Raw genomic sequence first — 24,005 nt, 5'->3', positions numbered from 1 at the left:
GTGACCAGCGGCTCGCGGGTCAGTGGCGCCGCTCGGGGTGGGGAAGGGTGTGCGCGGAGGGTCTGCAGGCTCGCTGGTCTCAGAGTGCTGCACAGGAGCAGTCCCTGGCCCCTCCGCCCTGGGGCTCCTGCGATGGCCGCTGGACAACTACCCCCTACCCCCCAATCCCTCATGCCCAGAAAATCCAAGGTTGGGGCTTGTCCAGGGGGGTCCAGCCGATTGAACGTCCCACAACCCCACCCTGGACAACCAGTCCCGGGCCTCCTCTTGTCCGCCCCCTGCCCCCGGGATTGTGTCTCCTTGGCGCACGTCCCTCCCTAAGCCCGGGAGAGGGGACCCCCACTCTACCCAGCAGGACCGGGGTGGGGTGGGGGAGCTGGAAGGAGCCTGGTCCTAGGCCCCAGCAAGTCAGGTAGGTCAGAGGGTCTTTGGAGTCTCCACAGCGCACATCACTGCTCCCTTCCCCAAAGGCGGGGTCTTAGAGAATCCTGGAAGCACCTGATGGAGAAGTGACACCCACCTGTCCCAAACAGGGCTGTGGTCAGCCATGGGGGAGAGGACCCTTCTCAGCCTCTGCACCAGCCTGCTGCCACCCAGCCTAGGAAGGGTGGATGACCAGGACAAGGCCCATGGTTCACCCATGTGCCTCCCCAAACCAGCTGGCACCCAAAACCCCTGGGTCCCCAAGGACCCCCACCCAGGGCAGTGTCTCTTATGAGCTGGGTAACCTTGGACCATTGGAGGTGGGAGTGGGGTGAGAGGCATGCCCCCAGGGATTGGCCTGGACCTTGGGGACTGGGGTGATGGAGGGCTGGGGGTACAGTCTAGAGCCTGAAGTAGGGGGAGACCACAGACACAGGTGACCTCATGAACCCTTCCCCTCAGCCCACACCCCTCTCCCCACCCTGGGCAGCCCCCACCCTTGCCTGGGGCCTGAAGCCCCACCTCCAGTGAGTCTGGCCAGTGTGAGGCACTTTGGGAAAGGAGGGCAGCAAGGAAGGAGTGCAGAGCTGGTTCCAGAGGGGAGTGGACACACATGGCCAGGGAGGACAGGAAGGGGTGAGGCATCCTGGGGGTGGGGAAGACCAGCAAGGACCCCTCCCCAGTCTCTCCCCAGGGCCCCCCTTGGCTGACTCCCCACCTTGCTGGCCTCCCCTCACCTTAGGAATGAAGAAGGGCTGGGAGCCAAATGGGCCAACACACTTCAAAGTGGGCTCCAACTGACCGTGCAAGTACCAGATGCAGGAGCCTGGCCCCAGAGGGACCGAGTGACTGTCCTGAGCTGTGGTCTGCACTGCCCCCTGGTGGCATTTGGGACAGGAAGGTTGGGGGCTCATCTGTGGGGCACTCTTGACCTGAAAGAAGCTGGCACCAGAGCTCAGGTGCTCCACAGGGTGCCAAGGAGGGGTTTCCTGTTTGCTGACCTTGACCAGACAGTGGACTTGGCTTCAGACAATCGCTGAGTGGAGCCCGCACAGCCTGGGGCAGCAGCTGGAGAGGGGAGGCAGGGAAGAGTGCTTGGGGGTCCCTTTGGGCTGGACTGGCCACTCCATCCTCCCCCGTGGCACTCAGGGAGGTGACAGAAAGATGACCCTCAGAAACAGCTGGGGACAGGACTAAGGGGGTGCAGGCCCTTCACTGGCTGGGCCACAGCTCCCCTCCACGCTGCATTAAGGACCAGCAGAAGCTGGAGGTGGACTGCTTGCTCATCCGTGGAGAAGGCAGCTGTCACACTGCTCCCAGCAAACTCAGGGACAGAAGGAACAGGACAGTACTGAGTGGGCTGGCCCCCCTCCCCATCTTCCTCCCACCCTGAAGAACCCTTCAGTGCTGGGTCCATGTGGCGATCAGCCACTCTCCCAGACCCCAACTCGGAGCACCCCAGCAGCCCCCCTCCCTCCATGGAGGGCGATGAGGAGGTGGCCTTGGTCCTCCTGGGCAGCGACCCTCATGGCCTGAACGGCCCCGCAGGGACCACTTCACTCCAGTGTTGAAGCTTCCTGCTGGCCTGAGGGCCCCCTAGAGGTCAGTTCAAGGCGCATCTGGGCCGTGCAGTGGCCACCAGACTTGTCGGGGGCTTGGAGCTGGGGGTGTGTCCAGGAATCCAGGTCAAACCTGCCACCAGACTGAAGGGGGAGAGCTAAAAAACAGCCAAGGCCAAGGCAGAGCACCAGAAAGTGTCACTTCTTGAGGCGGGTGCCTCACAGGCCCTGCACACACAGCAGGAAAGCACCAGCAGGAAAGCACCGCGTGAAGTCTGGGGGAGAGACACCCCCCCCAAAGCACCGGAGCCACGCTGGGGCTGCTGTCTGCCCCCAGGGACCCTTGGAAACAATGCACAGTGCTGGGCGCTGGGTGTGGCCCCGGCCAGAGGCACCAAGTTGTTGTTTTGGCCACAGGGCACCTGCAGGAACACCCCCTCCCCCACAGTCATTGTGCTTTGGTCACAGGGAGCACCTCCCACCGGTAACCCCAGCGGCTGCAGAGAAGCGGGGCCAAGGCACCCAGAGCGAGGCGGCCGGACAGGTGTGGACAGTGCTGGACAACAGGTCTGTGGGTGGGCGGGTGGTGCTGCCAAGAGGGGCAGCCCTGGGCTCTGGGCACCACGGTGGGAATGCGACAACCACCAAAACACACCCGCCCGAGGCTCAACCCAGAAGCCCTGTCTCTGCGGCCTCTGCAGGCCGCTAGAGCAACGACGCTCCTGCTCTGGAGTCTGGACCCCATGGCCGGGGCCCTGCTTCCGAGTGGAGGGATGTCCATGATCCAGCCCCGACGTTCTGGGTGGGAGGCGGCCCAGCGGTGTCGAGGCTGAGCGCAGAGGCCGTGGCAGCTGCTGGAGGAAAGGAAGCAGTGATGCGGGAGGACGAGCAGGCCCCTGCCCAGCGGGGTCACAGACCACCTCGCTACCCTGACACACCTGCTAAACGAGCTGCCTCTTCTGAGCACACCCCCCCCGGGGTGCCAGGTGGCTATCCGGGGGGCCAGCTGCACTCACCCCAGACCTTCCCCAGCTGTAACCAGGCCCACAGTGCCGCCCAGGTCAGGAGCCAGGTTTTCTCCATAAAACCATGAAGGTACTGTGAGTTGTTAGAGGGGCCGGAAGCAGGGACAGAGCCGGGGCAGGGTGGGGTTTACCTGGCATCACAGCAGGAGGAGGCTGGGGCTGCGGAGCTGCCTGTACACCTGCAGGAGCCTCTGGGCGGTGGCACAGGAGCTGGCTTCGTCCTCCGTGCACAGCCGGTCCCGCAGGGTCTGCACCTCCCGCAGCAGCGTCTACAGGAAGGAATGGGCGGCAACAGCTAGGGCCCCACCTTCCCACTGGGCACGTCAGCGGGTCCCTCTGGGGGACACCCACCATGCGCAGATCCTACTCGGACTGTGGTAGGTGGTCCGGGAAAAACACTCATCTGTGGCCTTAACGTGATGACCCCTCGGGACAGGAGGCGTGGCTGGGCTGAGGGAAGACCATGTCCCCAGGGGACAGGCGTGTCCTAGCCAATGTGGGACAGGTTGGAGGAGTGGCCATGCCCACTCTGTCCCCACCTCACCCCTGCAGCAGGAGCCCAGACCCGACTCGGCTGTGAGGACTGGGAGCCCCTGCCAAGCTGGGCAACACCCCAGTGCCTGTGCGTGTCCCCAGAGGAGCCCAGGCTGGGGGAAGGTTCCGGGCGTGGATCCCTGAAGGACCTCACCTCATGGTTGGCCTGGATCTGGTGGAGATACTGCAGGCGGAGGTCAGGCGGGCTGGAGCCCCGGGCAGCCTGCTCCATGACCAGCCTCTGGGGGGACACAAGGGGCACACGGCTGGAGAGGGTGCTTCTCCCGTGTGTCCCAACGTAGCGCCCGGGGCTCCTGGCACCTGTCCTCCAGCCCGCAGAGGCAGGTGGCCCTTCTCCCTCCCCGAACCATCCATCAGGCCTCCCTGCCTCGCCCCCAGTTAACCTTCACCTCGGGCGGCAGGGCATGCTGGCCCCACCCTGACGATCATTTACTTGGAAGTAACTTTCTTCTCAGCCCTTTCCCCTCACTACCCACCTCCTACCGCCACCCCTTCCCCATCCTTGGCCTCAGGCCTTGGCACCGCTGTTCCTATCTTGGCCCATGAAAGAGCTGCTTCACGTCCTGCTTTCTGGAGGCAGTCTGGCCGGCTCTCAGGGCTGAACCCAAGCTTGCAGACTGAGCCAGGAAGCAAGGCTCCCGCTGGCCTCCAGGGCAGAGCACTGAGAAGAGACCCCGACACCCCAAGGGGCAGCAGGAGATGCTGCCAGTGGCAGAAGCTGCACACCTGACAAGGCCCCCCAGATTCCAAGCGGCCAGGTGAATGAACGCCAGTTGTCACGAGAACACTCCCATTCCACAAGCATAGTGTCAGCAGACGGAGGACAGAGGTCTGCAGCCCACAAGAAGATTCCCATCAAGGGAGTGTCCCCAGCGTTCCACTGGGGGCTGAAGCATGCCTCCCAAATTCACACTTGGAAGCCCCAGCTCCCAGCACCCCTGGTGATTGTGTTTGGAGAGAGGGTCTCCACAGATAAGCAAGTTAAAACGAGGTCACGTGGGTTGGCTTTACTCCCATAGGACTGGTGTCCTTCTAAGAAAAGATCAGGACACGGATATGCAGAGGGATGACCATATGAGGACATAGGGAGGAGTCGGCCATCCACGCGCCCAGAAGAGAGGCCTCAGAAGGAACCACCCTGCGGACACCTGGATCCCTGTCTCCAAAGTGAACGCACTGTGTCTCATCTGCGGCACTTTGTTCCCGCAGCCCCAGGACACTAACTCCCCTTCTTGCTGGAAGTCTGGTCGGTATGCTCCTCTCCCGGCTTCTCACTAACTGTCCACCTCTCAACTGCCGCGCTCAGCGGGTCTGGAGACAGCCCTGCTTGTTTCAGGCCCCCAAGAGCAACACAGGGCGCCCCCTGGGGGAGAGAAATGCAGGCTCTAGGGACAGGGGACTCCTGAGCCCGGGAGTGAAGCCATGGATGTGCCACAGCAGGGCCATCACAGTAGTGCCTGAGGGGGACCTCTGGTCATGGCTTGGCCCCCAGGCTCGCCTGGGTGCACTGGTAGGTCTAGAACAGCAGCCTCGGATCCCTGGCGGAGCTTGGACTGCAGGTTCTCCGACTCTTGGGGTCTGGGGTGGGGCCTGGGGACGTGCACCAAGTTCCCAGGTGAGGCTGACACAAAGTCCATGTTTAAGGAAAAGCGTGGGAATCAGTTGATAACTGCCACCTCGGACCCCTCTGCGCAGCCGAGGGGGTGCACACACTCAGAACAGGCAGGAGATGGGCCACCTGACCCTGTGCCCAGCCTGCCAAGGGCACTAGCTGACAGCTTCCCTCCGGAACACAAAGACCTCCCCTCAGATCCTGGGGTTGAAGCCCCAGCAGCCGCGCGTGGCAGTGAAGCAGCAGGAAGGGCCCCTGGGGCTGTGTGTATGGGAGGGGCTGGCGGCCAACTCCCGCTTTCTTGGCGAAGACGTGGAGGCCCAGACGAGCAGACACCTGGTCCCAGGGCCCGAGCATGGCTTCTCCATGCGAGTGTAGAAGATATCTCACGCTGGTCTCCAGTGGACTGTCTCCCTTTACCACGTGTGCTCACAGGCCACTAGGAGCTACTGCCAGGAGGGTGAGCAGCAAGTCCCCCACCCACCTCCCAACCGCCCACAGCTTACCTGCAACCCCAGGCAGGAAGCCACAGACCACCAGGGTCCTGTGTCCCCACCACCCCACAGAGACTTCCCAAACAAGCCCATGATGACCGACAGACCTGCAAACGCCCGACGATGGCGTGGTGTGCCCTGCACATGTTGGCCAGAGAGGAGCTCTCCACCTGGATCTCCATGGCCTGGATGGGCCCTGCTGGGCACAGGTCGGTCACAGCCACCTGCAACACACAAGGAACCTCACGGGCCGTCCACAGCCCTGACCTGCCCGAGGGCAGCGTGGCCGGCGGGAGTGTCCAAGCTGGCAGCGGCGCGTGAAGCCTGGGCTCGCGCTCTACATCCCACTGTGGGCAAAGCTCAGGGGGCTCCCGGGGCTGATCTCCACACTCAACGTGAATTTTCACCTGAAGAACCAGCTAGCCAAGCAACAGCAAAGCTGCTCCTTTGGAATATCTGTCCAGGAAGACCCCTCTTCCCTCGGCATCCAGATCCGTGGCACTCACTCAGTGCCTGCTGTGGCTGCACTGCCACGGACAGCCCACGCCCAGACCCACCATGGCCCACACTGTGCATCCTGAGGCACTAGACAGCAGGGTCAGGGTTGCAGGTGTGAGAACAGGGAGGGGGCTGGGCAAGTGAGGTCAGCCCAGTGCCCTCCAGCCAAACATGAGATCTGGCGAAGATGGGTGAGAGCCAGGACACAAGGCAAGACCCCAGGGGCCTAGGGACCTTAGGAAGGACTCTGTCTCCGGCAGCTCTTCCTTCTGGAATCGTAGGACGCACTGGGGCACCCACCCCTCTCCGCCACCTGCAGAACCACCACCAGGCCCCAGGGACACCCGACCTTGACACTGCCTAATCGTGGCCTGACCTGAAAAGGCTGTCTAGTGGGCAGCCTCCAACCACCATCCTCAGCAAGGTGTGCCCGGCCACACGGGATGCTCCGCCAGAGCTTCCAACGCAGTAGCACAAGGGTCTGCTGGACATGACCCCGAGGCTGCCAGGAGGGTCTCGGGAAGGAAGGTTTGTGCGAGGAATGGGGCTAGAGGACTGAGCTCCACCTTGGTTTCTCAGCGGCCCCTGCACATGGGGCGTCTGTGATGGGGCCCGGCACCCTGGTGGTCTAGGGGTTTAGTGGCCTGGAGTCTGGAGTCGCTCGTGCTGCCCCTGGGGGTACAAGTGAGCAACCCGCTCGGGCTGGCTGTGAACTCCAGCAGTACGCAGGGCAGGGGCCACGCGTGGAGAGCGCTGGACAGGGCGGTACTCATGGAGACCTGGCTGGGAGCCGACGCTGCCCCTGGCCCCACGAAGGCCACCCCATCACAGCCCGCCTCTCGAACTCGGATGTGTCGGAATCCTCTGGAGGGTGGGCCCCAGAATCTGATTCCTCTCGAGCAACCCAGGGACCCTACTCAGAACTGCTGATGTCCAGGCCGATTTCCCCACAGGCAGGACAGCTGACCCCTGCTTGCCTCGCGGATGATGAGGTGGACATCAGTGCCATCTGGGGCCACTCCCTGGACGGAGGACAGTGCTTGGGCCCTCACGATGTCCGCGATGGCATTCTCGGCAAGGAGCCACTGCAGGGTGGCAGAACACAGGGACACGCCTGGAGGAGAGAGGTGCGGCTGTGAGGCCGATCAGATCCTGGGAGAGGGAGGAAGGGTCCCAGGCCTCAGCGAAGCCAGCTGGTGCCACCAACCTGCGTGATCGTCCCCTAGGGCGGCCCTGAGCAACTCTGCCGACACCTTGACGGTGGCCACTGACGGGGGCAGGTACTTGGCCCGCAGGGACGCTGGTCCTGCGGGCTGGCTGACTGGCCCGCAGCAAGTTTCCAGGAAGGTGTGGATGGGGTCCCTGGCAGGGCTGAGCGGGCCCAGGGCCTGCGTGTGGGCTGCAGCCAGGCCGGGGAAGCGCAGGCCCTGCAGCATGTCCACCGTGTGCTCGCTCAGGGGCAGGCACACGCCGTCCTGCTCAGGCAGGACGTCAGGGGTGCGTTCATTCGAAGAGGGGTCCTTGAAAGGGTCCGTGAGGGCAAGGGCCCCACCCACGACCTCCCTGAGGCTGTAGAAGAGTGCGCAGGACACGGTCACGGGCAGGTCAAGCGCACCGTCCTCTCCCGGGCCCAGAGGCAGCGTCACCTCACGCTGACCGCCAGGGCCGAGCTGGTCCACGGGGATGGTGTAGGTGATGGCCGAGACAGCCGAGTCCAGGTCCAAGGCCCGGGAGCTGCGGCGCACCTGGATGCACAGGGCCCAGCCCCGGTCCAGGCTGAAGCCGCTGCTGTTCTCCAGCAGGCAGGTAGCTGTCAGCACGTCCTGCAGCTGCAGGCGGCTCCAGGAGGTGCTGATGGTGCAGGAGATGGGCCTGGGACCCTCCCGGCTCGACAGCAGGGCGCAGCTCACGTTCATGGCTTCGTTGAGGCAGGTCAGGGCCTTGTCCCGCTGGTCAACCGCCTTCTTCAGAGAAGACACTCTGGAAACAGACATGGCTGCTGAGGGAGGGCCCAGACCTCGTTCTTCCTCGAGCGTCAGGTGAAGAGCCCCCACCTCAGGGGCTCCTGTCCTGCCCATGCAATCGTCTGACCCAACCTCCTTCTCCAGCAGCAGAGGATGGAGCTGGGGCAGCCTGTACTTGGCAGCCTGGCCTCGCCCACCGGGCTCACGGAGACTTCCCCCCACCCCCTTCAGGGCCACTGAGCCAGGGGTGCCCACGGTGGGGCTGGCCACCCCCACCGGGCTCCCCAACGTGTTCCAAGTTGGCTCCTTTGCTCCTCTGCGGTGCCACAGTGACATCCCAGAGGATGGCAGGCACCCTAGAAATGACCCTAAAACACAGGGGCTTGGCGCCCACAGCTGGCCTTTAGTGCCGCCTTTGGCCAGGCAACACAACGTCTGGGGCTATCGCGGGGGTCAGAGGCAAAGTAACAGGCCTGTCCCGGACCAGTGCCACCACCCAGGACACCGCCTTCCGTGGACACCATGCCAGCCTCTGCCCGAGTCTCAGCCCACTGGTCACCTCTCAGAGACAGTGCCAATTCCAGACAGCAACTCCTTAATTTTTTGGCCAGCATTCGCCGAGGTCACTCTGGTGGGGTGAGGCGTCTCAGAGTGCGGGTCCAGGCTGCAGGTCATCAGCCGGCCTTTGGCAGACAGGGCCAGGAGCTCAGCACCCCCTGCAGGCGGACACACATGGGGCCTGGTCAACGGGCAGGGAGAGGCATGCTGCTGGGAACATGCAGCAGTTCCCAGGACTCAGATAAGTGTTGGCAGAACGCCTGTGCTCAGGTGAGGAAAAGAGGGTTCTGGAGACATCCCCGAAGAGCCTGGGGTGTGTACTGGGCTGGGCATATGCTGTGAAGGGCCCTCCCTGGGACTGGGTGTCAGCACAGCAGAGGTGTCATCTTATACATGGACAGGACTAAAAGGGACCAGACAAGGGCCATCAAATCAGCTGGGTGCATCCCCCCTTCAACAGCCCTCCCAACCCCTAGCAAAGCTGCTCTGAGATTTCCTAAGAGAAGGATGTGCTACACAGGCCCCAGGCCTCCTCCACTGGCCAGTCGGCTCTATCTGGGGCCTTTCTAGAAGCCTGCCGCCTCTCCTCGACATCTTTCTGTCTCCTTTCCCACTCCTGGCCTACCAGGGAACTCCCCGGGAAACAGGCTCCATCTCCTGTGACCTGCTGGTTCTCCAAGTCCAGTACCACTAGGCCCTGAGACCCACCCAGAGGTGTGGCTCCCCCATTCCCTGCCACATGTGTCTCTCTTTCCCTGTGGGAAAGACAGCAGTCTTTTCACTTCAAAAGCATTTCTTTCGTATCAAGTATGGTCCACGGTAGGCCTTACAATGCATTCTTAGGCTATCTTAAGGGGAATATGCGCTAGGGGGAGGGGGGCTCTTATATCTCCCCCTTAACATTGGGCAAACATGGCTGAAACCCCCTCCGGTTCTGTCTGGGGAGAACACACACATCAGAGCTTGGCGATGCCCCCTGCCTTTGGTGCAGGGTGGACTCGTTGGAGGCCACATGGTAAGGAAGTGTGAAAAAAACCCATAAAGGTTTGACCTAAACCAATTTGAATTTCCATTGCACTACTGGCCATGGGAAGATGCTCTTGCCCAGGGTCACTCAGGTGTAGACCCTACCCAGGCAGAGTAGCACAGCCCCCGCCCCTAAACCCACACAGGACCCCAAGACAAGAAGCATCAACCATGAGGCTATGCCAGGGGAGGGTAGGCCTGCCCGGGCAGTTTTATGGAGAACAGGAATGAGGCAGGGAGAGGAGAACGGACAGTTCACAGGGAGGAGACATCAAAGAGGCTCCACCCACCCCATGGCTTTGGTTTTTGCTTTCAGCCGTGGCTCGTACCTTCAGGCGCCCTAGATGACACAGAGAGGGTGACGACGCTGCAGACACTCAAGCTGGCTGGACACAGCAGAGAGGGCAGGCCTCCTGGGGCCCCGTCACGCTGCGTGAGGTCCCAGGGGGAGACCTCCTGAGCCAGGTCCACTACACAGAGGTCCGAGGGGGTGCTGTGGTACACACGGCCGCCCCTGCCGCAGGCCGCACAGAGCACAGGCCCCGGGAGGCTGTACTCCCGCAGCTCTGGCACCAGATGCCCTGCCTCGTCCCAGCTGGCCTTGATGGCCAGTGTCCGGCCATGGTGACCAAGTGCCACCAGGCAGTCACAGTACACGTCCTCCACATCCTCGGACAGCGGCTCTGTCCTCAAGGCTCCAATGAAGATGACAGGCTCTTCCAGGTGATGGAGGATCTTGACAAGGGCCTTCGGATCACCAGGGGCAGACCTAGAGGTGACCAGGGTCTTGAGGACCACACAGCAGAGCTGGCCATCGGGGAGACCGCAGAGGATCACGGGCGACTCCAGGAGGGAGGCATCGGTTCCAAAGAGTAGCCCAAAGAGGGCCCCCTCCAGCGTGACGCCCCCAGAGCCCCACGGGTGGCCATGTGGGGCCCTGGAGCCTGGTGGTGACGCACAGCACAGCACTGGGAGGAAGCGGGGGGCTGTGGGCTCCCCCAGGCTCCCAGCTGGGGGGGTGCAGGTGGACAACTCCACCTCGCCAATCTGGCCTCCGGGCCTAGGGTCCTCCCCTGGACACGGACACTCAAACAGCTGCACCTTCCACTGGGTGGGGCCCTGTGCCAGGGTGATGAGCACGTCATCGAGCACGGTGAAGGCATGCAGTGTGGCACTGGGGAGCACACAGGTGTCTGGGTGCACGGGGATCACAGGGACAGGGAGCTCATCGACCTGCCCATCCTCACTGTCCTGGTCGTCCCTGTCATCCTTGTCATCCCGGCTCACAGACCTTTGAGAACACAGGCAAATGTCAGTTACAGTGCTCACAAGCTCCCTTCGTGACAGCCTACCACTGACATGATGGGCCTGGGGTCTGTACAAGGAGCGATCTCAGTGACTTATAGCCACCAGGGAGCAGCTGGCGTGCCACAGTGCCTCCCACCTGCTCCACGGACTGCTTTGCTCCCCACCAGTCGCCCAGGGACACGTGCATAATAGGATGTACCAAGCCTTCCAGAAATGGGGTTTGGACAGAAAATTCTCATCAGTGCAGAACTGTCAGACCCCCAAGGCCTCAGCCGTGAATCACACCTGCTACCTTTTTATTTTCTAAACCAGTAGTGAATAGGTGCCCGAGTCTAGGCTCTAGGCTCTGCACTGGTACTGAGGGGTGGCGGAGGCGGGGGGGGGGGGGGGGGATGGTGAAACTCCTTTAACCACTGACTCAGGGTTCACAGAGACCCACCTCATAGGTGTGTCATGCCAGACCCACCAAGGCCCATCAAAGCCAAAGGGGCAGCATCCTGCTCCGGCTGCAGACTCAGCCGCTTGAACCCCGTTTACTAAGAATTCTCTGTGAGCAGGAGCCTGTTAGAGAAGGCAGGTGCTGAGGACAGGGGCCCCCAAGACTTCAGAGCTGGCCCTGAGCCCACCATCCCCACCTTGGAGGCCTGGTGAGTGCTCATTCTGAACCCAGTCCAGGGGTAAAAGGACCGTATAGGTCACAGGGGCAGTGTTTGAGGAGGGCAGGGAAGTACCAGTCAGAGACAGCGAGAAGCCCATCTGAGGCCATGTTCGCCTCAACCCCGGAGAGGCAAGTGTGGACCCGCCCAAAGCAGTGCCGTCCAGCGACCATGCCTCACCTGCTCGCCTGGTCCAAAGACAAGCAGTAGATGCCACTCCGGGCGCACAGAACGTAGAGCGCCCTGCGAAGGGCCAGGAGCTCCAGGTGCCACACCTTACCGGGAAACTTGTACACGGCCTGGACGTCCGGGGAGAACGCAGAGTCAGGCCGGGCGCGTGGGGCCCAGAAGAGGCGGAGTACAAACTCCTCAAATACGCCGGGCCTTCGGTGGATTCCCGCCCGGCCCCGCCCCCTCCAGGGCTCAGGAACCCCGCTCCACTCCGCCCCGCCCTCTCCCCAGGTCCCTGGCCCCTCCCCGGCAGGGGGTGCTCACGATCAGCAGCCGCCCCTCCCGGTCGTAGACATAGACCAGCTCGCTCCCGGTGGACAGGAAGACCTCCGCCCCGTGGCACAGCACGCGAGGCTTGCCCACCGCCAGGCCTCCGAGCGGGCAGCAGAAGCCCGCCAGGTATTCGACCCGCGGCGCGAGGCCGGCCATCGTGGGGTCGCCAGGGAGCCCGGCCACCGGAGGGGTCTCGAGCTCGCAGCGCCGGTGCCAGGGGCGGGACGGGGCGCGGCGCTTTACGGCCGCCCAGGTCGCAGCGCGGCCTCCGCCGTACAGCGGCGTGGCGGGGGCGGGGCCGGATCCGGGGGCGGGGCGGCTGCGCGTCAGGTGTTGGGGTCCCCGCGGGAACCGGGGTCCCCGCGGGAACCCAGGCCCCTGGGTCGAAGGTCACGCCGTTGAGGTAAAGCTAGTGGACACAGAACGGTTTGGCAAAGGGCCAACGTGTTTAAAGCCAAACACGGGAAGCCCAAGGGCGTTGGTCTCTCCACTCGTCCGTCCTCCCCCGGGGCTCCATTGGACCCGCCCGAAGTCGCGCTTCCCTCGTGCGCCCGAGGGCCGGCCGGGCCGGCTCCGGGACCCGGGCAAGTACACTGACTTCCCCAGGGCGGCGGCCCGTCAGAACGCGTCTCCTCCGAGCGGACGGTGCGCTCCTAAAGTGACCTTCTAGCGTTCTGGGGGGCGGTTAGATCTGCGAATTCTAGGAGGGGGCGGGCAGTGTCAGGTCTTGCCACTTCCACAGCCGGGGGCTGGGGGGAGGGACCCTCGGTCTGGGATGAGTCTCCTCCTTCTGAGCTGCTGAGACACACCCACGCCTACCCCGTCCCCAGGACACTGCTGCGTCTGAGCTTAACATGGACAGAAGTGTCCCTTCTTTCATGGCTGAACGAACTGTCTGTGGGTGTGTTGGTCTGAACGGACAGTGGGGAAAAAGGGTAAGCCAGAGGAATTCTGGGTTGAGGGCAGAAGACCATGAAGAAAATGACTGGCTGGACCTTGGTAAGGGGGGCAGCTCACCATCAGTCAGCGTGGAGGGTCAGGGTGAAGACAGGGCAAGACACCTCTCCTTCCCAACCCTGTCCTCCAAGGCTCTGGGGAGAGGTGCCTATCAAAGGGGCCAAGAGTTCTCCGAATGAGACAGACCCAGAGCGACCCTGAAAGGTGCCTGCAGACAGGTCAATCACACCCCTCTCCTTTAAGAAGCCAATGGGAGAGGCTCCAAGGTCAAACACTTATGAATGAAAGAGGCATCTGGAGGGGTGTGGCCAGACAGGGCAAGTTGAAGGAGCCCAGCTGCCAAGTGTTTTCTGGGCTTGAGTTAAGCTGACCGCACCAAGGCTGGTGTACCTGCCAAAACAAAGAACCAGTAGCAAAAGTTCTAATTCCCCTTGTTGAGGTTGGTGCTCAACCCCCAGGGCAGTGGACCTCTACTGTTCCAGTGTTTCTGGGTTGGACCCAGCATCAATATGGCATTTGCAGTCTGTCATTTGCCCTCTCAAGACCAGCTCCCATGTGGCTTTTGGAACTAGAAGTGAGGACATGGTCCTTTCAAGAGAAACACCACTCTGAATCCCACCTCCACCCCCCACCCCCCCCCAACCTGAGTGCACAAGTGTTCTTGGCTGGTCTTCTGACCACCAGTCCTTGTGGCCACATGCTCACACCAATTCCCAACCTGGCCCTCCCAGACTATTTCCAAGGGAAACCAAGGGAACCACACCAGGATTGTCCTAGAGAAAATGACCACATGGGGAAGTGCATCTGGGAGGTGGGCTAAGCTGGCCAGGCCTCACCTCCCAGGTTCAGCCCTGACTGGCCAGGCACTGTAAAGTTGGTCATTCCTCCCTCCCACTCCCTTCTGCTCAGGGGGGCTAGCAGGCTCCTGGCCCCAAGTCCAGGCAAGACCCACACTGTGATACAAGGATTTATGACCATCAGCAGTCTATCTAAACAGCGAGGGGGCCCTGAACGCTGATCCCCCCAGAGGTTACAGAGCAAAGGGCTTAGCCAGCTCAGGGGTGATGTGGAGTGAGGGGCCCCTCATGTGGGTGTACATGGAAGGCCTGTGGCAGGAGGCCTGTGAGACAGCAGAGCGTGCTGTGGACAGTCAGTGGTCTCTATGCCACACGTGGGGGCTACATCTTCCCAAGGACAAACTACCACCAGACAGCATTAGGGGTGGGGAGGGACAGGACACAGCATGTGCAGGGAAGCTGCAGGCTGTGCCAGGCACTTATAGGCAGCACAGCCTGCCAACATGTTGAACATGCCAGGAAAGGGGGTGGCAGGACCCTGAGTTCTATTTCCAAGCAGTACACTCCACTTGCTTGATTTCAGGGGGAGGGATGACGTTCCAGAACCTCATCACTTCACAGAACCAACAAGCCCAGCAGCCTGAGCCACAGAGAGAGCAGGACACTGCTGGTAAAAGTAGGCAAGCTCAGGGACAGGACTGGAGCCAGGTGCTGAGGGCCCACCCGCCCCAGTCCAGAAGCTAGGCTGGGCCTGCCTCTCCCCAGGGCCCCTTGGACATCAGTGGGCAGTGTTTCTTACATACTTGTTCAGGAGCAGTGAGCCAGTGGCCAAAGGACAGAATGGGTTGTAAGGTGCGTGTGAAGGCTGGTAACTGAACATCAGGGGGAGCGCCCCCTGGCTGTCACTCGACAAGTGTCCCCTCCAGGCCTTGCTCCCCTTGCATCTGTGCAAGCCTGGGGGATTCTGGGCACTATCCTTCACCTGCTGCCTGGCGGAGTGCACCTCACCCACCACGAAGAGGCCAGGAGCAGCCACATGGCTGACAGGCAGAAAAGGTGCAGAAAAGGCATGGAGGGAGGCCAGGCTCTGCTCCTCCAGTGGACATTACACTGGGAGCACAGGGCCAAGGAGCCTGGGCAGGAGGAGTGGGTCTCTACCCTTCAATACTCTAAACATGTCAGCAGAGAACAGTGATGTGTGGAGGGGAAAGTCATCAAGTCGCCTGACAAGGTAGGCAAGTCAAGGCTCGGGGCAGGGAGAGGCCTTGGGGCCCAGGAAGGACAAACAGGGCGCTGGCAGTCACTTCAGGTGCTTTTATTGGTTCAACTGCAGGGCTGGAGTCCAGGCAATGCTACTACAAACCCAACCGACACACACCTGCAAGCCCCAAGTGGGAGCACCGGGAGCAGACTGGTTGGTGGAGGCCGGGCACCTGGGCCCCCCTCGCTGAGCTGTGGTGCCTGGTGGCATGAGAGGGTGTGTCCACACAAGGGCAGGAAGGATGAAAGTGGAGCTGGGGGCCCCTCCCCTATGCAAGAGGAGATGGCTAAGCTGCCTGGGCCCAAGCCTGTTGGCAGGTACCCCCACTCCTTATGTTGACCCCCGACTCTCTTTGGACAAAATAAAGTGCATTACTGAACAGAGTGACTCAAAACCAGAAGCAGAGAAATCACAACACTTTTTCTTTAGCCAAAAGATAAAAGGAAACGAACTATGCAGATGCCAGAACTTCAGGGTGAGTAGGACACTGGTCAAAGAGAAAAGGAAATTAGCTCGGTAGATAAAGACCAGAGCAAGTACAGGAGGAACGGTGGGGGCCGCGAGGTCTGAGGTCAGCGCCCTCCTGCTCCCCCTGCAGACTCACATCTGATCAAAGGAGCAGATGACTTGGGCCAGATGGTCCTTCCAGCTTGCTGGCAGGTGGCCACAGATGAACTGGGGAAACAGGGGGCTCTGCACCTCCTGCCCCCCAGAACAGATCCGCTGTAGCCAGACCCAACCCCACTGGCCACTTGGTGTCCCATGCCAGGTGGACCTGGAGTGCCAGGCACAGCCCTTGCCACAGGTGAACACATGCCCAAGTGCTCTCTGTTCACAGGCCAAGGGTGAGGGAGGGTCACACAGGCTTGCCTCCTGCCCTAGGACAGAGACATGAAGTCCCCAAGCAGCCTGTGTCTGGGTCAGCCTCTCCCATGGGTGGGTGCAGTGCAGCTCAGAGATACGGCTCTTGTTAAGGCAAAGAGGCATCAGGATGTCCACGGCTCCCAGGGAAAGGCCAGACCGGAGCCCAACCACAGAGGAAACGCAGGGACCCCAAAGCACATGCAAAGTCTGACCACAACCTTTGTCCTGGAATAGCCTGGACCCATACCTCAGCACGGTACCTACTTTCCAACGTCCCCACAGCAGCCCCACAGCTGCTGTACTGTGGCCTGGCCTGTACCGGGGCCACATCACCGTGCCAGAGGCCAGGGCCTGGGCAGGACAACAGGAAGGAATGGTGTGTGGGGTGAAGGGGACCAGAGCTTCCAGCTCTGCCTGGGCCACCCAGCTCACCCCATGCAGGCCTGGTCAGCAGTGCTGGCCCCCCGGAGAGGCTGCCTGCTCAGTGGGAGCCAGCACTAGCTTTCCTGCTCGGACTACCTGGGTCTGCACCTGTCCCAGCCGTGTGGCTTGGCAGGAAAGTCTCAGGCACTGAGGTTCATTTGTGAGGAGACCTGACTGTGGGTCCCCTGTCCACCCACCCAGCCTGCAAACACCTCCAGGGACTCACTGAAGGAGGGACGAAGGTGGAAACTAGTCTCTCTCCTTTTATGCAGTTTTTATCTTAAAAAAAATAAATAAAAGTCTTCTTCGCAGGAATTACTGGTAACTGTTATTACAACCAAAGCAGACTTTAAGGTCCCCCCTGGACGCTGGGTGAGAGCAGGAAAGGGCGGGCAGCAGATTCACCTGCAGACCAAGCGGACAGAAGACCAGTGAGCCCGTGGCCACGCATTTCCACCACACGATGGCTACTGGAAGGGGAAGAGGTGGCCCTCACAGGCAGGGTCTGCCCCAGAGCAACGGGGTACAGAGGTCACCAAGAGCTCCCAACCAAAAACATGGGAACCAAAAGCATCCAAAGGAAGGAAAAAAGAAAGCTGGATGGTGCCAGCAAGCCCTCCCACCCCTCAATTCCAGGTGATGATTTAGAGGCACCTAGTCCTTCTACCACAGTAGGAGCTGCTGCAGGGCATCCGGATGAGGCCATACGGTGCCTCCACCAAGAGACTGGTTCCAGCCCAAGAGCACCAGCCTGGCTCCCTCCCTCCAGGGAAGCCTGGTGCTGAGAAGCTTCATGGGTCAGAGACCCCCCAGGGCAGCCGCCCCCGCCTCGCCTTCAGGGCTGCCTGCGGTGGGGCATGGTTGCAACAATCCTGGCTTCAGAGAGGGCTAGGGTGGGCCCAGTCCGGGCAGCAGGGCCCGGGAGCCCTAGGTCCTGGGGAGGCTGCACATCTCGCAGTGGCCGGTGCCTGGCTGGTTCATGAAGGTGCAGTGCTGACAAGCCCACATGGCGGCCGAGGTGGTGTGTGCAGAGCCCCCGACGGCTCCGTACTCGTGGAGGCCTGGAAGCTGCACACCGACTGTGCCTGTGGGGCAGGAAGAGAAGCAGTGTTCATCATTTCTGCACTGGGAAGCTGTCCCACCCCATCTGAGAGCTCTGCACAGCTGCTTATCAGGGTAGGAGTGGACTCTAAAAGCAACTGCTGCAGGCGTGGACAGATGCGGCTTGAGAGCCCCTACTGTGGGTCCCCTGCTCAAACACAGAACACCGATAAGTAAAGCTGCTGTCTGCAGAGCGGAAAGCTGTCAGCTGTGGCCACTCATGCACCTGCCCAGCCTCCTTGCTTGCTGTGTCAGTGGTTCCTTCCTTCTCACTGCTGAGCAGTAGAGCTCAGTGTGAACACCATCCCTAGTTATCTATCCCCCTCCTGATAGACAGTTGAGTCACTGCCAAGTTTGAGCCCTGCCATGAATATTCTTTTTTTTTTTTTTTTTTGCAGTACGCGGGCCTCTCACTGCTATGGCCTCTCCCGTTGCGGAGCACAGGCTCCAGACGCGCAGGCCCAGCGGCCACGGCCCGTGGGCCCAGCTGCTCTGCGGCACGTGGGATCCTACCAGACTGGGGCACGAACCCATGTCCCCCGCATCGGCAGGCCCACTGCGAATATTCTTAAAACAAATCTTGGTGTGGATCTGTGTTTGCATGTCTCTTGGGTAGCAGTGGGCTCGCTGGGTCATCCTCACTGGGCGTGCGAGAGCTCCAGCTGCTGTGGGAGCTCGTGAGCACGCGATGCGGCCAGTGTTTGCATCTCAGCCACCCTCAAGACGTGTAATGGTACCTCGTTTAATTTTCATTCTTCTGATGACTGATGGTGACCATCACTGTAATTCTTTTTATGGAACATCTTCTGTGGAATATCTTCTCCCAGTCTGTTCCTTGCCTTTTCAAGTTTTTTTTTTTTTTGCGGTATGCGGGCCTCTCACTGTTGTGGCCTCTCCCGTTGCGGAGCACAGGCTCCGGATGCGCAGGCTCAGCGGCCATGGCTCACGGGCCCAGCCACTCCGCGGCATGTGGGATCTTCCCGGACCGGGGCATGAACCCGTGTCCCCTGCATCGGCAGGCGGACTCTCAACCACTGCGCCACCGGGGAAGCCCGCCTTTTCAAGTTTTTGACAGCGTCTCTCGATAAGCCTAAGTGTTTCATTCTGATAAAGTCCAACTGACCAATCTTTTCTTTTTTAAAATAAATTTATTTATTTATGGCTGCACTGGGTCTTTGCTGCTGCGCACAGGCTTTCTCTAGTTGCGGCGAGCGGGGACTACTCTTCGTTGCGGTGTGTGGGCTTCTCACAGGGGTGGCTTCTCTTGTTGCAGAGCATGGGCTCTAGGCATGTGGGCTGCAGTAGTTGTGGCACTTGGGCTCAGTAGTTGTGGCTTGTGGGCTCTAGAGCGCAGGCTCAGTAGTTGTGGCGCACGGGCTTAGTTGCTCTGCAGCATGTGGGATCTTCCCGGACCAGGGCTCAAACCTGTGTCCCCTGCATTGGCAGGCGGATTCTTAACCACTGTACCACGAGGGAAGTCCTGACCAATTTTTGTTTGTTTGTTTTTGTGGTACGCGGGCCTCTCACTGTTGTGGCCTCTCCCGCTGCGGAGCACAGGCTCTGGACGCGCAGGCTCAGCGGCCATGGCTCACGGGCCCAGCCGCTCCGCGGCATGTGGGATCTTCCCGGACCGAGGCACGAACCCGTGTACCCTGCATCGGCAGGCGGACTTCAACCACTGTGCCACCAGGGAAGCCCTGTCTACAGGAATTTTGACTGAGATTGTACTGATCAATTTAGGGAAAACTGACATGTTAAAAATATCTTGTCTTCCAGTCCAGATAGTGGGATTTCTTTTCCATTTGCTTAGCTCTTCTTCTGGCAGAGTGTTAGTTTTCAGCAAAGAGCTCTTACGTAGCTTCCACTGACTATGTCCCGAGAACTCTCATGTTCTGTGACTCTGCATCTGTAAAGGGTACTCTATTGCTAATTTGTGTTACCAGCCCTATGCAGTGACTGGAATTCCACGAGTAGTGTATCTGTTGACAGCATTTGACAATCACGTAGCACTTTTTTAGCAAAGTGAGTGTCGGTGAACACCAGGCGCTCTCCCAACAGAGGCTGCAGGCAGCAGGTCCAGACAGTGTCACCCTGCTGCCGGAGGACTGACACCTGACTCGGGCTTGGGTTTCTTCCCACCCTAAGTATGAGGCATGAAGCCAATGGGACCCAGCTCCTATGGGGTCACTAGTTTTTCATTAGTGTCTAATGGGGTTGGCAAAAGCAAGCCAAATGCTCAGACTGAAACCTTTCCTGATCTAGTTTTCCATTCCCCCAACTGGGCCAATGCTTGTCCAGGATAACCTCTTAGCTAAGCCACCCCCTGTCCCGGCTTCCCTGTGTGCACTTTCTGGGCTGAGAGAGAGGGCTCCCAACTACTAAAGCTGCTGCACTCAATGTCTGTGTGTGAAGCATTTGAAGAATAACACCAGGGGCCTGGAGAGCCCCATACATAGGAGAGTTGGACCAGGTGCTGAGATCCTGGCCGGCACCTCACCACTGTCCACCCAAGGACACAAGGCCGTGGGCTTCACTGTAGGGAATTTGGTGGGAACAATGAGTCCTCTGTTTCAGAACGTGAGGGCAAGAAGAGTACATGGCACATCCAGCCCTTTTACTGTTTGGTTGTAAGAATCATATAAAAAGAAAAATTAAGAAGGACGACACAATGAATACCAAAGCTCCAACCCCTGAGCTTCTAGGTACTTAGTGTCGAGAGAAAATAAGAACCCTGCTGGACTCCCTGTGCCTTGGGTTCCACTGAGGGTTTCCTGGCTAATTTTGGCTCAAGTATCAGCCCACTAGATTGAGAAAATATTTAAACACTTTTTTATATGTACTTTCATTGTTGTCTTCAGGGGGCGTTACAGTACTTCTCAAAGCCGCAGGGAAAAGGGCCACCATGGTCACTGCCCTCTTGAGCTCTCAGCTGGGGGGCTTGGTGGCCACGGCACTGGCAGCGTGGGGGCAGCTCCCAAGGCTGATTGACAGAGGCGCTCACCCGGGAGACACAAGATCCCCGAACTCTATTCTCTAACTCTTTTCCTCCTTAGCCACCAAGAATGCTCTGAGAACTGATGGGGAAGGGGAAAAGAAAAGCCGGAGGAGTCCAGAAGGTCTCCGCACTCAGCACTTAGGTGAGTGTGAAGTTTCTGTTCATCTAAAACAATGACTTTCAAACTGCTCCTAAGATGCTTGAAGAATAGCGTATCTGGTATGTACGTGTACAAAAATCCATGGAACGGTATACCCAAAATCTGTGGCCTTTACCCGTATGTTATAGTGATGAAAACATCTGTGAGCCCCGGCAGAGGTCTGCTTGTTCCATTGCCCACGATGCTGTCAGAAGGCATCTGGGGTCAGGTGTCCAGGGCCCGGGAAGAAGTACTGGAGCCCTGAAGGGCAGGAGTTTGGGCCCTGGCAATGGGGACTGCGGGAGGGTAAGACACTTACTGCAGAGCTGCTCGATGGTGGCCCACTGCTCAGACTTCTTCCACGTCTGGGCGAGCTCCTCATTTCTGGTCCTCACAGCCTCCAGCAGCAAGCTGATGCTGTCCTGCAAGAAGCCAAATAAGAAGGTTCCAACTCGCTTCACTGACGTAGTAGATAGACTTGTTCACAAGTTTCTTTTTCCCCAACATCAAGACACACTTCAGAGGGAATTTCAAAAATCTCACAGGCTGTCACTATGACATGCAAAACACCACACACTTAGTTTTATAAATACAAGTGCTAAATTCTTCCCAGAGATCCCCAGGTTGGCCGCTGTGCTACTTTGTGTCCCAGGCTGGCTGTGCTCCACCCACTAGGTAATCACAGCTCACAGTCCTTCTCCTGAGGGCCTGGGTGGATGGGCAGGAGCCTCATGGCCGTGAGGCCCACCCTCTTCCCTCACAACCCCCTCGGCCCTCTGTTTTCTCCATCACGTCTGTATCTCAATACACTCTGCATCCTAGGCCTCCAGGGTCAAAGTGAAGAGAACTAAATAGTTTTTATTTTTATTTTTTTTTTGCTGTACGAGGGCCTCTCACTGTTGTGGCCTCTCCCATTGCAGAGCACAGGCTCCGGACGCGCAGGCTCAGCGACCATGGCTCACGGGCCCAGCTGCTCCACGGCATGTGGGATCTTCCCGGACCGGGGCACGAACCCGTGTCCCCTGCATTGGCAGGCGGACTCTCAACCACTGCACCACCAGGGAAGCCCTAAATAGTTTTTATAACGAGAGACTTCGAAAGCCTTCCAGGGGCTCTCAGGCAGTATTTACAGAAAATGCTTCCTAACAAGTAAGTGACTGCAAAACAGCACACGTTTTCCAGGGAGAAGGCCCTAAGCTTTCACCACCTCCCCAACCGGAGGGGCAGCAGCTAAGCCGGGGGCTGGAGGTGCAACTCTCTGGGCTTAACAGGGAAGGCAAAGCCAGTGAAAAGTTTCGGGGTGCCTGGTGTCAAGTATCACAAATGGGTAGTTTGGACAAAACACAGACACAAGATATAAGAACAGCTATAGGCCACCTGACATAGAAAAGCAGTGGGAGGAAGGAGCCTCTCCTTTCTACTCTGTCACCTCGCAGAAATGCATTTCCTTGGGTCCCAAGCAGGAAAAGGGCCAAAGTAAAAGGACAGCCATGACACAACCCACGCAAGGGCTTCCTGGCCGGCCCTGCTGGCCCTGTGCTGCTCAGAAAGCAGCCGCCATCTGTAACACTCGCCCTCATCCCCCCCAACAGCATGTCTTAAAAACGCCAACTGTGCAGCTGTGTGCCTGGGGCCTGGACGCTGGCCAACCTTCTGGGCCAAGGTGATAAACTGGAGCTGATTCGGGAAGAGGGGAGAGAGATCGGGAAGAAGCAGAGGCTGGGATTCTCAAACTGTTCCAACAGGAATTTTTAAATTGTTGGATCCCTCATGTTCCCACTAGAAGGACACAGAGCTAAGCGGCCTCTGCGTCCCATGTGGTTCTAACAAATGGAGGAACTGTCCTCCATCACAGAGGGCAGACACTTTTGAACAAGCTGTTCCAGTGTAAACGCTGCAAGTGAAAAATTCACCTTTCTATCAAGGCCTTTGTGCAAAGCTGCTGCCCACAGGACAGGTTAAGGGGGACTTAGCTGCTCTGGTGCTGCCCAGCATGCTCTGGTCTGAGGAGTAGAAGCCCACTTGGCCCGTACCTGCAGAGGCATGACGTCATTGGTGACCAGGAACAGCAGGAGGTGGAAATCCGAGATAGTGTCCAGGAACACGGATGAGGTGTTCTGAGACAGGTAGGTGGCCAGGCTGTGGAAGTCCTGGAGTGCCAGGTATGGGGGGAGACAGACACGAGCACCCGTTAGTCCCAAGCCAGAGTCGCAGGAAAGCCACTGTCCTACAAAGATGGAACTGAACACGTTCGGCGCTGATGGATGGGCCTCCCCGTCTCCTTCCAGAACCACTTACTGGGAGCCAAGGACAGAGGAATGCACAGTTGCAGAATAAGCTGTGGCCTCATCTCCCAGGAAAACACTCTCAGTACATTTGACTTATGGAAGAGTGTAAGCAACATGTCTGTGAAGGTGACCCAGCTGTGAGACATGTTCAAACTCACCTCTGGGGGCCAGTGGGAGTGGGAAGGGCCACTGCGGGGCTGGGAGAAGCCCCATCTGTTTAGGTACATTGTTGATCCAGGGCAGCACGGTAGTGAGGAGTAGGAATCGGGGGGCGGTGGGGAGGATTACGTGACACTAACACTTTCAACAGGAGTGAAAGCGGGAGATTCAAGAGTGCCACCCCAGTCAGTGGCTCTGCACCTCCACAAGCACCTGGGCAGATGGGCAGTGAGGAAACCAAAGCATCAGAGAGGCCTTGTACACTAATCACAGCTTCAGAAGACAATCTCACTGTACACATTCTTTAACCAGGCCCCTTTCTGTAGTGCCTGTTATCAACTTGGGATGTGTGTTCACAGACCATTGATGTGGCAGGACAAGGCAGTCACAGCAGTTCTGATCGGGCCTGATGTGCAGGTGAGAGCCAAGGTGGCCAGGCCACATGAGCCCCCACGGCTTGGATGGTGCCTGAGAAACATGGCAGGGTAATGAGGTAGGGGGCAGAGCACGCAGCAAAGTGAGACATTGTCACAAAAGACAACGCTTACCAACAATCAATAACGTTGTTGGGAGAGGACAAGAAGTGACCAATAAAGCAGGCCCCCTGAGAATGGTCCTTCCAGCAAATCCACAGGCCTGAGGGCTTACAGGGATTTGCCTCTGTGCTCATCCACTGCCCCTGCCCTGGAGAGGGCTCATGTGATCAGCAGTGTCTTAGACAAAGGCCTAGCCAGGTTTTGTCACAAAAACAAATCAGGAGAGTCAGAAAGCTTGCTACTTTCTAGAAAAACAATAGTGACACTAGATAAACAAACAGTAGGGACTCTAAATTATGTTTC

General features: G+C 59.3%; 2 protein-coding genes and 1 long non-coding RNA gene across 9 annotated transcripts in view; 1 reads left to right on the top strand and 2 right to left on the bottom strand.

Moving 5' to 3' along the window:
* Positions 1–2,168: 2,168 nt before the first annotated feature.
* On the bottom strand, positions 2,169–12,891 carry FAAP100 (FA core complex associated protein 100). 4 transcript variants are annotated; one of them, XM_033848060.2, is made up of 10 exons: positions 12,174–12,884; positions 11,859–11,977; positions 10,044–11,005; positions 8,690–8,846; positions 7,374–8,146; positions 7,144–7,280; positions 5,776–5,892; positions 3,696–3,782; positions 3,139–3,276; positions 2,169–2,836 (listed from the first exon to the last, which is right to left on the bottom strand). In XM_033848060.2, the coding sequence occupies exons 1-9, from the start codon at positions 12,336–12,338 to the stop codon at positions 3,145–3,147; spliced, it is 2,649 nt and encodes an 882-aa protein (XP_033703951.1). In that variant the 5' UTR covers positions 12,339–12,884; the 3' UTR covers positions 2,169–2,836; positions 3,139–3,144. The 4 variants fall into 4 exon arrangements, with proteins under 4 accessions (XP_033703951.1, XP_033703950.1, XP_033703954.1 ...); XM_033848059.2 differs by having other exon boundaries at positions 2,169–2,833; positions 12,174–12,882; XM_033848063.2 differs by lacking the exons at positions 11,859–11,977; positions 12,174–12,884 and adding an exon at positions 11,462–11,580 and having other exon boundaries at positions 2,169–2,833.
* Positions 12,179–22,758, top strand: LOC117309643 (uncharacterized). The gene is made up of 3 exons (XR_004523952.2): positions 12,179–12,308; positions 20,639–20,722; positions 21,640–22,758. It is a non-coding gene; the product is annotated as an uncharacterized lncRNA (long non-coding RNA).
* Positions 15,236–24,005, bottom strand: part of NPLOC4 (NPL4 homolog, ubiquitin recognition factor) — a 56,162-nt gene continuing 47,392 nt past the window's right edge. For all 4 annotated transcript variants that reach the window (XM_033848065.2, XM_073798499.1, XM_033848064.2 and 1 more), the window contains 3 exons: positions 22,753–22,869; positions 21,039–21,141; positions 15,236–17,569 (listed from right to left, as the gene is read on the bottom strand). In XM_033848065.2, coding sequence (XP_033703956.1) covers positions 17,412–17,569; positions 21,039–21,141; positions 22,753–22,869 — 378 coding nt within the window. In that variant the 3' untranslated portion in view covers positions 15,236–17,411. The remainder of the gene's footprint in view (positions 17,570–21,038; positions 21,142–22,752; positions 22,870–24,005) is intronic.

This window comes from Tursiops truncatus, chromosome 20 (assembly GCF_011762595.2).
Source record: "Tursiops truncatus isolate mTurTru1 chromosome 20, mTurTru1.mat.Y, whole genome shotgun sequence".
Classification (NCBI taxonomy): Eukaryota; Metazoa; Chordata; class Mammalia; order Artiodactyla; family Delphinidae; genus Tursiops; species Tursiops truncatus.
This window is presented reverse-complemented; position numbering and strand designations above follow the sequence as displayed.

Bases quoted from the DNA above. Each gene is read 5' to 3' on its own strand.
- FAAP100 (XM_033848060.2), bottom strand. From the start codon at position 12,338: ATGGCCGGCCTCGCGCCGCGGGTCGAATACCTGGCGGGCTTCTGCTGC. The intron at 8,847-10,043 runs GTACGAGCCACG...GTCCGCCTGCAG, and splicing joins GTCATCTAGGGCGCCTGAAG to GGGGTGCTGAGCTCCTGGCC. The intron at 8,147-8,689 runs GTGACCAGTGGG...GTCTGTTTCCAG, and splicing joins ATTGGCACTGTCTCTGAGAG to AGTGTCTTCTCTGAAGAAGG.